We start from the raw sequence: 14,077 nt of genomic DNA on the forward strand, positions 1-14,077 counted from the left end.
GTAGAGACTCTCTGGCCTGTTCCAGTGGCAGACTGTAGAGACTCTCTGGCCTGCTCCAGTGGCAGACTGTAGAGACTCTCTGGTCTGTTCCAGTGGCAGACTGTAGAGACTCTCTGGCCTGTTCCAGTGGCAGACTGTAGAGACTCTGTGGCCTGTTCCAGTGGCAGACTGTAGAGACTCTCTGGCCTATTCCAGTGGCAGACTGTAGAGATTCTGTGGCCTGTTCCAGTGGCAGACTGTAGAGACTCTGTGGCCTGTTCCAGTGGCAGATTGTAGAGACTCTCTGGCCTGTTCCAGTGGCAGACTGTAGAGACTCTCTGGTCTGTTCCAGTGGCAGACTGTAGAGACTCTGGTCTGTTCCAGTGGCAGACTGTAGAGACTCTCTGGTCGTTTCCAGTGGCAGACTGTAGAGACTCTCTGGCCTTTTCCAGTTGCAGGCTGTAGAGACTCTCTGGCCTGTTCCAGTGGCAGACTGTAGAGACTCTGTGGCCTGTTCCAGTGGCAGACTGTAGAGACTCTCTGGCCTGTTCCAGTGGCAGACTGTAGAGACTCTCTGGCCTGTTCCAGTGGCAGATTGTAGAGACTCTCTGGCCTGTTCCAGTGGCAGACTGTAGAGACTCTCTGGTCTGTTCCAGTGGCAGACTGTAGAGACTCTGTGGCCTGTTCCAGTGGCAAACTGTAGAGACTCTCTGGTCTGTTCCAGTGGCAGACTGTAGAGACTCTCTGGCCTGTTCCAGTGGCAGACTGTAAAGACTCTCTGGCCTGTTCCAGTGGCAGACTGTAGAGACTCTCTGGCCTGCTCCAGTGGCAGACTGTAGAGACTCTGGTCTGTTCCAGTGGCAGACTGTAGAGACTCTCTGGCCTTTTCCAGTTGCAGACTGTAGAGACTCTCTGGCCTGTTCCAGTGGCAGACTGTAGAGACTCTGTGGCCTGTTCCAGTGGCAGACTGTAGAGACTCTCTTGCCTGTTCCAGTGGCAGACTGTAGAGACTCTCTGGTCTGTTCCAGTGGCAGACTGTAGAGACTCTGTGGCCTGTTCCAGTGGCAGACTGTAGAGACTCTGTGGCCTGTTCCAGAGGCAGACTGTAGAGACTCTGTGGCCTGTTCCAGTGGCAGACTGTAGAGACTCTCTGGTCTGTTCCAGTGGAAGACTGTAGAGACTCTCTGGCCTGCTCCAGTGGCAGACTGTAGATACTCTCTGGTCTGTTCCAGTGGCAGACTGTAGAGACTCTCTGGCCTGTTCCAGTGGCAGACTGTAGAGACTCTCTGGCCTGTTCCAGTGGCAGACTGTAGAGACTCTCTGGCCTGCTCCAGTGGCAGACTGTAGAGACTCTCTGGTCTGTTCCAGTGGCAGACTGTAGAGACTCTCTGGCCTATTCCAGTGGCAGACTGTAGAGATTCTGTGGCCTGTTCCAGTGGCAGACTGTAGAGACTCTGTGGCCTGTTCCAGTGGCAGACTGTAGAGACTCTCTGGCCTGTTCCAGTGGCAGACTGTAGAGACTCTCTGGTCTGTTCCAGTGGCAGACTGTAGAGACTCTCTGGTCTGTTCCAGTGGCAGAATGTAGAGACTCTCTGGTCGTTTCCAGTGGCAGACTGTAGAGACTCTCTGGCCTTTTCCAGTTGCAGACTGTAGAGACTCTCTGGCCTGTTCCAGTGGCAGACTGTAGAGACTCTGTGGCCTGTTCCAGTGGCAGACTGTAGAGACTCTCTGGCCTGTTCCAGTGGCAGACTGTAGAGACTCTCTGGCCTGTTCCAGTGGCAGACTGTAGAGACTCTCTGGCCTGCTCCAGTGGCAGACTGTAGAGACTCTCTGGTCTGTTCCAGTGGCAGACTGTAGAGACTCTCTGGCCTGTTCCAGTGGCAGACTGTAGAGACTCTCTGGCCTGTTCCAGTGGCAGACTGTAGAGACTCTGTGGCCTGTTCCAGTGGCAGACTGTAGAAACTCTCTGGCCTGTTCCAGTGGCAGACTATAAAGACTCTCTGGCCTGTTCCAGTGGCAGACTGTAGAGACTCTCTGGCCTGTTCCAGTGGCAGACTGTAGAGACTCTGTGGCCTGTTCCAGTGGCAGACTGTAGAGACTCTGTGGCCTGTTCCATAGGCAGACTGTAGAGACGGTGGCCTGTTCCAGTGGCAGACTGTAGAGACTCTCTGGTCTGTTCCAGTGGAAGACTGTAGAGACTTTCTGGCCTGCTCCAGTGGCAGACTGTAGAGACTCTCTGGTCTGTTCCAGTGGCAGACTGTAGAGACTCTCTGGCCTGTTCCAGTGGCAGACTGTAGAGACTCTCTGGCCTGTTCCAGTGGCAGACTGTAGAGACTCTCTGGCCTGTTCCAGTGGCAGACTGTAGAGACTCTCTGGCCTGCTCCAGTGGCAGACTGTAGAGACTCTCTGGTCTGTTCCAGTGGCAGACTGTAGAGACTCTCTGGCCTGTTCCAGTGGCAGACTGTAGAGACTCTGTGGCCTGTTCCAGTGGCAGACTGTAGAGACTCTCTGGCCTATTCCAGTGGCAGACTGTAGAGATTCTGTGGCCTGTTCCAGTGGCAGACTGTAGAGACTCTGTGGCCTGTTCCAGTGGCAGATTGTAGAGACTCTCTGGCCTGTTCCAGTGGCAGACTGTAGAGACTCTCTGGTCTGTTCCAGTGGCAGACTGTAGAGACTCTGGTCTGTTCCAGTGGCAGACTGTAGAGACTCTCTGGTCGTTTCCAGTGGCAGACTGTAGAGACTCTCTGGCCTTTTCCAGTTGCAGGCTGTAGAGACTCTCTGGCCTGTTCCAGTGGCAGACTGTAGAGACTCTGTGGCCTGTTCCAGTGGCAGACTGTAGAGACTCTCTGGCCTGTTCCAGTGGCAGACTGTAGAGACTCTCTGGCCTGTTCCAGTGGCAGACTGTAGAGACTCTGTGGCCTGTTCCAGTGGCAGACTGTAGAGACTCTCTGGTCTGTTCCAGTGGCAGACTGTAGAGACTCTCTGGTCTGTTCCAGAGGCCACAGAGTCTCTACAGTTGCAGACTGTAGAGACTCTCTGGCCTGTTCCAGTGGCAGACTGTGGAGACTCTCTGGCCTGTTCCAGTGTCAGACTGTAGAGACTCTGTGGCCTGTTCCAGTGGCAGACTGTAGAGACTCTCTGGCCTGTTCCAGTGGCAGACTGTAGAGACTCTGTGGCCTGTTCCAGTGGCAGACTGTAGAGACTCTCTGGCCTGTTCCAGTGGCAGACTGTAGAGACTCTGTGGCCTGTTCCAGTGGCAGACTGTAGAGACTCTGTGGCCTGTTCCAGTTGCAGACTGTAGTAGTGACAGGAGAGAGTGAGTACTAACAACACGATCAGACACTTGGACCTTGAGGTGCCTAAACCTTCAGAAACGTAACGTAGTGTTGGACCTGAACAAGCGTTAAAAGTGATTAGTAAAAGCTTAAGTTCTAGTTTAGACTTGGTTTAGTTCTGTTTTTATTACCGTAGAAAGTGGACGGTCTGGACATGACATTTGAGAAACTAACAATCTGAAACGAGCGTGAAAATGTGTTTATTTTGTCTGTTGAGTTCAAGATGTACTTTAGACCTGGTTTAGACCTGGTTTAGACCTGGTTTAGTCCAGGTTTAGTCCTGGTTTAGTCCTGGTTTAGTTCTGGTTTAGACCTGGTTTAGACCTGGTTTAGTCCTGGTTTAGACCTGGTTTAGACCTGGTTTAGACCTGGTTTAGACCTGGTTTAGTTCTGGTTTAGACCTGGTTTAGACCTGGTTTAGTTCTGGTTTAGACCTGGTTTAGACCTGGTTTAGTCCTGGTTTAGACCTGGTTTAGTCCTGGTTTAGTCCTGGTTTAGTCCTGGTTTAGTCCTGGTTTAGACCTGGTTTAGACCTGGTTTAGTCCTGGTTTAGACCTGGTTTAGTCCTGGTTTAGTCCTGGTTTAGTCCTGGTTTAGTCCTGGTCTAAACCACATGTGTCTCAGGAGCTGACGTCTCCTCGTCTGATCAAGAGTCATCTGCCGTATCGTTTCCTGCCGTCGGCCATGAACCACGGCGAGGGAAAGGTGAGTGCCCAGTCCTGAAGAACCAGGAACCTCCACAATTTACGCTCTTCCTACACCTCTGGTCCCGGTCCGGTCCCGGTCCAGTCCCGGTCCAGTCCCGGTCCAGTCCCTGTCTCACCTGTGTCTCTGGTTCCTCAGGTGATCTACATGGCCCGGAACCCCAAAGACCTGGTGGTGTCCTACTACCAGTTCCACCGCTCCCTGAGAACCATGAGCTACAGAGGAACCTTCCAGGAGTTCTGCAGAAGGTTCATGGACGATAAATGTAAGAACTAGTCTAGACCCGGTTCGGACCCGGTTCGGACCCGGTCCAGACCTGGTTCAGACTTGGTTCCTCTCTCTTTCAGTGGGCTATGGTTCCTGGTTCGATCATGTTCAGGAGTTCTGGGAACATCGTTTGGACTCAAACGTTCTGTTCCTCAAATATGAAGACATGTACAAGGTGAGACCAGCTGTACGCCTGCAGGGGGCGCCATCAGCTGTATGCCTGCAGGGGGCGCCATCAGCTGTACGCCTGCAGGGGGCGCCATCAGCTGTACGCCTGCAGGGGGCGCCATCAGCTGTACGCCTGCAGGGGGCACCAAGGGGGCGCCATCAGCTGTATGCCTGCAGGGGGCACCATCAGCTGTACGCCTGCAGGGCGCGCCATCAGCTGTACGCCTGCAGGGGGCGCCATCAGCTGTACGCCTGCAGGGGGCACCATCAGCTGTACGCCTGCAAGGGGCACCAAGGGGGCGCCATCAGCTGTATGCCTGCAGGGGGCGCCATCAGCTGTACCCCTGCAGGGGGCACCATCAGCTGTACGCCTGCAGGGGGCGCCATCAGCTGTACGCCTGCAGGGGGCGCCATCAGCTGTATGTCTGCAGGGGGCGCCATCAGCTGTACCCCTGCAGGGGGCGCCATCAGCTGTACGCCTGCAGGGGGCACCATCAGCTGTACCCCTGCAGGGGGCGCCATCAGCTGTACCCCTGCAGGGGGCGCCATCAGCTGTACGCCTGCAGGGGGCGCCATCAGCTGCATGATTCACATTCAGCACAGACACAATATAAAACACAATCAAATGTAAACTTCAGTAGATTGTTGTTGTTGCTGTTGCTGCGACCCTGTTAGCTTAGCTTTAGCTTAGCTTTAGCTTAGCTTTAGCTCGTTTGCTACCAGCAGGGGGAGGTAAAGGACACTTCAGCTGCTTTTCCACACGTCACACACAAAATGTCCAGACGTCCAAACGTCGTGACTCGATCGCCACAAACTCATGACATAAATATCAGTTATTATGATTATGATGATATTATTATGATGATATTATTATGATTATGATGATATTATTATGATTATGATGATATGATTATGATTATATTATTTCATATTATTATGATTATGATGATATGATTATGATGATATTATTATGATTATGATGATATTATTATGATTATGATGATATGATTATGATTATATTATTTCATATTATTATGATTATGATGATATGATTATGATTATATTATATTATATTATATGATTATGATTATGATGATATGATTGTATTATATTATTATGATTATGATGATATGATTATGATTATATTATATTATTATGATTATGATGATATGATTATGATTATATTATATTATTATGATTATGATGATATGATTATGATGATATTATTATGATTATGATGATATTATTATGATTATGATGATATGATTATGATTATATTATTTCATATTATTATGATTATGATGATATGATTATGATTATGATTATATTATATTATATTATATGATTATGATTATGATGATATGATTGTATTATATTATTATGATTATGATGATATGATTATGATTATATTATATTATTATGATTATGATGATATGATTATGATTATATTATATTATTATGATTATGATGATATGATTATGATTATATTATATTATTATGATTATGATGATATGATTATGATTATATTATATTATATTATATTATATGATTATGATTATGATGATATGATTGTATTATATTATTATGATTATGATGATATGATTATGATTATATTATATTATTATGATTATGATGATATGATTATGATTATATTATATTATATTATTATGATGATATGATTATGATTATATTATATTATTATGATTATGATGATATGATTATGATTATGATTATATTATATTATATTATATGATTATGATTATGATGATATGATTGTATTATATTATTATGATTATGATGATATGATTATGATTATATTATATTATTATGATTATGATGATATGATTATGATTATATTATATTATATTATTATGATGATATGATTATGATTATATTATATTATTATGATTATGATGATATGATTATGATTATGATTATATTATATTATATTATATGATTATGATTATGATGATATGATTGTATTATATTATTATGATTATGATGATATGATTATGATTATATTATATTATTATGATTATGATGATATGATTATGATTATATTATATTATATTATTATGATGATATGATTATGATTATATTATATTATTATGATTATGATGATATGATTATGATTATATTATATTATATTATATTATATTATATGATGATATGATTATGATTATATTATATTATATTATATTATATGATGATATGATTATGATTATATTATATTATATTATTATGATGATATGATTATGATTATGATTATGATTATTATATTATATTTTTATGATTATGATGACATGATTATGATGATCACGTCTTCACAGTTTATCGCTCGTCGATCTTATCTTTATGTTCAGTGTGTTTACGTTCAGACTCAGAACATTGTGTCGCGTTCAGCGGTGGAAAGTACAAAGGTAAAAGTACTGCACACGTCATGTATCTGTACTTTACATGTACATGGGACACTTTATACTGTGGAAACTGCAGTAAAAAGAACTTTGTCACAGTTTATTTCAGCACGTTCAGAGTGACCATCTCTAACGTTAATCGTTCTCAAATATCAGTGTGAAATACTTTTACTTTTGACTCTAAAACACTTTTACTTCAGTAGATTTAAACATCACTTTGTTTTATTGTTTCATTTTTAGTTGAAGCTGTAAAAACTAAATCAAAGTCCAAAGCACAAGCTCAAAACTCTTTATTAATTGTGTTTATTCTTATTTTTGTCTCTTTGCGCTGCACTTTTGTCTTTATAGTTTATTTCTTATTTCAGGGAGAATTTAAAGGAAAATTGCGTTGCTAAATATCAAATAAAAAAGCTTGAAATAAGTGAAATGAACAGCTCCCTCTTGTGGCGGCTGCAGCTCACGCACATTTATGTCATTCTTTTCATTTTAATACATTTATTATTTGTTTTCACTTTGTTTATTTTCCAGTGAAAAGTTGTTTTTTCACATGTTTTATTTCAGTTTTTGTGATTATTTTGGTCCATATTTAAGACGAGACGCTGCAAAAGGAAAGAGGTTTAATGCACATGAACATGTTTAATGCACATGAACATGTTTAATGCACATGTTTAATGAACATGTTTAATGCACATGAACATGTTTAATGCACATGAACATGTTTAATGCACATGGACATGTTTAATGCACATGAACATGTTTAATGCACATGAACATGTTTAATGCACATGAACATGTTTAATGCACATGGACATGTTTAATGCACATGAACATGTTTAATGCACATGAACATGTTTAATGCACATGAACATGTTTAATGCACATGGACATGTTTAATGCACATGGACATGTTTAATGCACATGTTTAATGCATATGAACATGTTTAATGCACATGTTTAATGCACATGTTTAATGCATATGAACATGTTTAATGCACATGTTTAATGCACATGTTTAATGCATATGAACATGTTTAATGCACATGTTTAATGCACATGTTTAATGCATATGAACATGTTTAATGCACATGTTTAATGCACATGTTTAATGCATATGAACATATTTGATGCACATGTTTAATGCACATGTTTAATGCACATGGACATGTTTAATGCACATGGACATGTTTAATGTAAATGAACATGTTTAATGCACATGTTTAATGCACATGTTTAATGCACATGAACATGTTTAATACACATGAACATGTTTAATGCACATGTTTAATGCACATGAACATGTTTAATGCACATGAACATGTTTAATACACATGAACATGTTTAATGCACATGTTTAATGCACATGTTTAATGAACATGTTTAATGCACATGAACATGTTTAATGCACATGTTTAATGAACATGTTTAATGCACATGTTTAATGCACATGAACATGTTTAATACACATGAACATGTTTAATGCACATGTTTAATGCACATGAACATGTTTAATACACATGAACATGTTTAATGCACATGTTTAATGCACATGTTTAATGCACATGTTTAATGCACATAAACATGTTTAATACACATGAACATGTTTAATGCACATGTTTAATGCACATGTTTAATGCACATGTTTAATGCACATGAACATGTTTAATACACATGAACATGTTTAATGCACATGTTTAATGCACATGTTTAATGCACATGTTTAATGCATATGAACATGTTTAATGCACATGTTTAATGCACATGAACATGTTTAATGCACATGTTTAATGCACATGTTTAATGCATATGAACATGTTTAATGCACATGAACATGTTTAATGCACATGTTTAATGAACATGTTTAATGCACATGGACATGTTTAATGCACATGAACATGTTTAATGCACATGTTTAATGAACATGTTTAATGCACATGGACATGTTTAATGAACATGTTTAATGCACATGTTTAATGAACATGTTTAATGCACATGGACATGTTTAATGCACATGTTTAGTGCACATGAACATGTTTAATGCACTTGGACATGTTTAATGCACATGAACATGTTTAATGAACATGTTTAATGCACATGTTTAATGAACATGTTTAATGCACATGGACATGTTTAATGCACATGTTTAGTGCACATGTAGTTTCTAGTGTCTCGTCTTCATTTCTTATGGTTTTGCATGTTTTCTGTCCCATGTTTCCGTGTTCAGAGCTGGAGCGTGTGCTGAGCGTGTGCTGAGCATGTGCTGAGCGTGTGCTGAGCGTGTGCTGAGCATGTATGCTGCGACACGCCCAGGGTAAGTGTTCAGTCACTTATGTCCTCTGTGTCAGTGTGACCTAAAGTCTGAACTAAATATCCAAAATATGACATAAACAATGACCTAAAGTATGACATAAACAATGACCTAAAGTATGACCTAAAGTATGACCTAAAGTATGACCTAAAGTATGACATAAACAATGACCTAAACAATGACCTAAAGTATGCCCAAAGCTGACGTGTCCTGACCTGTTCAATGCTAATGACGTAAAGCACCAAAAGACAAAGGTGTCCAGTCCTCTCCAGAACCATGAGACGTTTCAGACGGAGCCATTGGTTCTCCTGGTCATGTGCTTCAGGTCATGGTCATGTTGGAAGACACAGCCACACCCCATCTTTAATTTCACTTCAACTTCACTTCAGTAGAGATGGTGTTCTCTTGGGATGGTGTTCTTGGGATGGTGTTCTTGGGATGGTGTTCTTGAGATGATGTTCTTGGGATGGTGTTCTTGGGATGGTGTTCTTGGGATGATGTTCTTGGGATGGTGTTCTTGGGATGGTGTTCTTGAGATGGTGTTCTTGGGATGGTGTTCTTGGGATGGTGTTCTTGGGATGGTGTTCTTGGGATGGTGTTCTCGGGATGGTGTTTTCTTGGGATGGTGTTCTTGGGATGGTGTTCTCGGGATGGTGTTCTTGGGATGGTGTTCTTTGGATGGTGTTCTCGGGATGGTGTTCTCTTGGGATGGTGTTCTCGGGATGGTGTTCTTGGGATGGTGTTCTCTTGAGATGGTGTTCTTGAGATGGTGTTCTTGGGATGGTGTTCTTTGGATGGTGTTCTCAGGATGGTGTTCTCTTGAGATGGTGTTCTTGGGATGGTGTTCTTGGGATGGTGTTCTTGGGATGATGTTCTTGGGATGGTGTTCTTGGGATGGTGTTCTTGAGATGATGTTCTTGGGATGGTGTTCTTGGGATGGTGTTCTTGGGATGGTGTTCTTGGGATGGTGTTCTCTTGGGATGGTTCTTGGGATGGTGTTCTCGGGATGGTGTTCTTGGATGGTGTTCTCTTGGGATGGTGTTCTTGGGATGGTGTTCTCTTGAGATGGTGTTCTTGGGATGGTGTTCTTGGGATGGTGTTCTTGGGATGATGTTCTTGGGATGGTGTTCTTGGGATGATGTTCTTGAGATGATGTTCTTGGGATGGTGTTCTTGGGATGGTGTTCTTGGGATGGTGTTCTTGGGATGGTGTTCTCTTGGGATGGTTCTTGGGATGGTGTTCTCGGGATGGTGTTCTCAGGATGGTGTTCTCTTGAGATGGTGTTCTTGGGATGGTGTTCTTGGGATGGTGTTCTTGAGATGATGTTCTTGGGATGGTGTTCTTGGGATGGTGTTCTTGGGATGATGTTCTTGGGATGGTGTTCTTGGGATGGTGTTCTTGAGATGGTGTTCTTGGGATGGTGTTCTTGGGATGGTGTTCTTGGGATGGTGTTCTTGGGATGGTGTTCTCGGGATGGTGTTTTCTTGGGATGGTGTTCTTGGGATGGTGTTCTCGGGATGGTGTTCTTGGGATGGTGTTCTTTGGATGGTGTTCTCGGGATGGTGTTCTCTTGGGATGGTGTTCTCGGGATGGTGTTCTTGGGATGGTGTTCTCTTGAGATGGTGTTCTTGAGATGGTGTTCTTGGGATGGTGTTCTTTGGATGGTGTTCTCAGGATGGTGTTCTCTTGAGATGGTGTTCTTGGGATGGTGTTCTTGGGATGGTGTTCTTGGGATGATGTTCTTGGGATGGTGTTCTTGGGATGGTGTTCTTGAGATGATGTTCTTGGGATGGTGTTCTTGGGATGGTGTTCTTGGGATGGTGTTCTTGGGATGGTGTTCTCTTGGGATGGTTCTTGGGATGGTGTTCTCGGGATGGTGTTCTTGGATGGTGTTCTCTTGGGATGGTGTTCTTGGGATGGTGTTCTCTTGAGATGGTGTTCTTGGGATGGTGTTCTCTTGAGATGGTGTTCTTGGGATGGTGTTCTTGGGATGGTGTTCTTGGGATGATGTTCTTGGGATGGTGTTCTTGGGATGATGTTCTTGAGATGATGTTCTTGGGATGGTGTTCTTGGGATGGTGTTCTTGGGATGGTGTTCTTGGGATGGTGTTCTCTTGGGATGGTTCTTGGGATGGTGTTCTCGGGATGGTGTTCTTGGGATGGTGTTCTTGGGATGGTGTTCTTGGGATGGTGTTCTTGGGATGGTGTTCTTTGGATGGTGTTCCTGGGATGGTGTTTTCTTGGGATGGTGTTCTTGAGATGATGTTCTTGGGATGGTGTTCTTTGGATGGTGTTCTCGGGATGGTGTTTTCTTGGGATGGTGTTCTTGGGATGGTGTTCTCGGGATGGTGTTCTTGGGATGGTGTTCTTGGGATGGTGTTCTTTGGATGGTGTTCTCAGGATGGTGTTCTCTTGGGATGGTGTTCTCGGGATGGTGTTCTCTTGGGATGGTGTTCTTGGGATGGTGTTCTTTGGATGGTGTTCTTGGATGGTGTTCTCTTGGGATGGTGTTCTTGGGATGGTGTTCTCGGGATGGTGTTCTCTTGAGATGGTGTTCTTGGGATGGTGTTCTTGGGATGGTGTTCTTGGGATGGTGTTCTTGGGATGGTGTTCTTGGGATGGTGTTCTTGGGATGGTGTTCTTGGGATGGTGTTCTTGGGAACAGCTCTATGAGAGACAGGATTCTTGCTGATTGGCAGCTGTTCAAATACTTATTTACAGCAATAACAAACAAAACTATAATCCAAAAATCATACAACGTCATCACCTGTCGACCCTGTCAAACAGAGCCAGGTCTTTTAGTCGTGTCTCTCACAAAGAAATAACTTGTGAACGTTTGCCCTCAAAACAGCTAGCATGCTAGCATGCTAACATGCTAACACAAAATGCTTCATATTTAGTACCTACGGACTGGTGCTCACCTCTCTCTTCAGGACCTGTAGCAGACCTGGTTCCTCTCCTGGTTCTTCTCCTGGTTCCTGGTGTGATGTTTCTGTATCTTCTCCTCTCTCCTCAGGACCTGTCCACTCTGGTTTCAGATCTGGCCCGGTTCCTCGGCGTCTCCTGTGACAAGTCTCAGTTGGAGACTCTGGTGGACAGTTGTTCTCAGCTCATTGACCAGTGCTGCAGCTCCGAGGCCATGGCAGTGTGCAGAGGTCAGGCATCCTCTTCAGACCTCTTTGACCTCTGCTCCTCTGACCTGCTCCATTGACCTCCTCTGCTCCCTCTGACCTGCTCCTCTGCTCCTCTGACCTGCTCCTCTGACCTCCTCTGCTCCCTCTGACCCTCTCCCATCTCCACCTTCTGCTCCTTGTCTCCAGGCCGGGTCGGTCTTTGGAGAGACGTCCTCACTGTGTCCATGAACGAGAGGTTTGATGAGGTCTACAGGGAGAAGATGGGGAAGTCAGACCTGGAGTTCGACTTTGGGCTTTGAAGGTCCAAAAGTTGCTCCACCAGAAGCTGAAGCTCGTCGTGACTCCAGAGTGAAAGTGTGGCAGCTCCAGATGTTCAGCAGAAACACGGAGTTTGTCTGAATCTCCACAAACGCTTTCACACTCAAGAATATCACTCATTTTAGATTTTTTTTATCATCATTTTATGCCAAAAATAATCTGACCATTGATTTCTAAGATTGTTTTTGTGCCGTTTTTCTTTGACCCTGGAGCAGATCGTTCGGCTCAAATGAACTTGTTGCTGTTGCTGCGACCGAGCAGTGTTAGCTTTAGCTCGTTTGCTTACGGCAGGAGGTGATAAAGGACACTTCATCTCAACACACTGCATTTCCTCAACACTTGTGACTCAGAAACACGTTATTTAAGGAGAGAAAAGGTCAGAGTTCAGCTGATCCAGAGTCAGCTGCAGTGTGAGTGCAAACAAGCCGGGCGGAGCTGGAGGAGGGGCCAAAGCCCTTGTGTACGCACACATCGAACACAAGGGGGCGCCACGCTGGAGCAAACGCCTCATGTTCCTGCTGCGCTCGATGCTCAGTTATGATCACGACCTGAGCTCCTTTCATTACGTCAAAGATGAAAAACACAGTTACCTCACAGGCTCCTCCCCCCGGGGTCACATGTACAACAGGCTCCTCCCCCCGGGGTCACATGTACAACAGGCTCCTCCCCCCGGGGTCACATGTACAACAGGTTCCTCCCCCTGGGGTCACATGTACAACAGGCTCCTCCCCCCGGGGTCACATGTCCATCAGGCTCCTCCCCCCGGGTCACATGTCCATCAGGCTCCTCCCCCCGGGGTCACATGTCCATCAGGCTCCTCCCCCCGGGGTCACATGTCCATCAGGCTCCTCCCCCCGGGGTCACATGTACAACAGGCTCCTCCCCCCCGGGTCACATGTCCATCAGGCTCCTCCCCCCGGGTCACATGTACAACAGGCTGGAGCTGTTGGTGTGAGTTTGTGTTATTACATTTATTTTATATTGTCAGCTGCAGGTGCAACTTTGATCTGTGTTTTTATGTTGAACTGTTTTAAATGTGAAACTGTTGCACAAATGTTATTTTTATCACTTCTTTGTGCTGCTCATATTCTGCCTTTACTTTTACAGTCAATAACACGTGTCATACAAATATTTCTGATGGTTTCTCCTGTTCAAGGTTTTGTATCGTACAAGTAAAAAGGGGATAAGTTTATGTTGAAATTTGGAATAAAAATCATCGTCTTTCGTCTGACACTGAGGGGCGGGGCTTAGCTCTTGAAAAGGTATATGTAAATTTAAACTGAAAATAAACATTATAAACGATCTTCAGAAAAAATGAGCAATTATTGTTGGATTTGTCTGTGATAAGACAAGTGTGTGTGTGTGTGTGTAACAGAATGTGTGTGTGTGTGTGTGTGTAACTGGTCCCTTTTCACTCACTCCTGGTACGCAATCTCAGTGTCATCATGGACCC

At 43.9% G+C, this 14,077-nt stretch overlaps 1 protein-coding gene across 1 annotated transcript; it reads left to right on the plus strand.

Annotated features, from left to right (window-relative positions):
• Nucleotides 1-3,940: 3,940 nt before the first annotated feature.
• Nucleotides 3,941-12,624, plus strand: LOC140367704 (sulfotransferase 4A1-like). The gene is made up of 5 exons (XM_072454294.1): nt 3,941-4,019; nt 4,158-4,284; nt 4,367-4,461; nt 12,189-12,327; nt 12,493-12,624. Exons 1-5 carry the CDS (start codon nt 3,999-4,001, stop codon nt 12,603-12,605), a joined length of 495 nt encoding a protein of 164 aa, XP_072310395.1. The 5' UTR covers nt 3,941-3,998; the 3' UTR covers nt 12,606-12,624.
• The last annotated feature ends 1,453 nt before the right edge of the window (nt 12,625-14,077 follow it).

Source organism: Eucyclogobius newberryi, unplaced genomic scaffold, assembly GCF_026437365.1.
Source record: "Eucyclogobius newberryi isolate DKJ021-1_F unplaced genomic scaffold, fEucNew1.0.hap1 SCAF_2, whole genome shotgun sequence".
In the NCBI taxonomy this organism is placed as follows: Eukaryota; Metazoa; Chordata; class Actinopteri; order Gobiiformes; family Gobiidae; genus Eucyclogobius; species Eucyclogobius newberryi.

Excerpts from the sequence above, each read along its gene's own strand:
- LOC140367704 (XM_072454294.1), top strand. The coding sequence starts at position 3,999 with ATGAACCACGGCGAGGGAAAG. Across the intron at positions 4,020-4,157 it reads TGAACCACGGCGAGGGAAAG|GTGATCTACATGGCCCGGAA; the intron begins GTGAGTGCCCAG and ends CTGGTTCCTCAG. Across the intron at positions 12,328-12,492 it reads GGCCATGGCAGTGTGCAGAG|GCCGGGTCGGTCTTTGGAGA; the intron begins GTCAGGCATCCT and ends CCTTGTCTCCAG.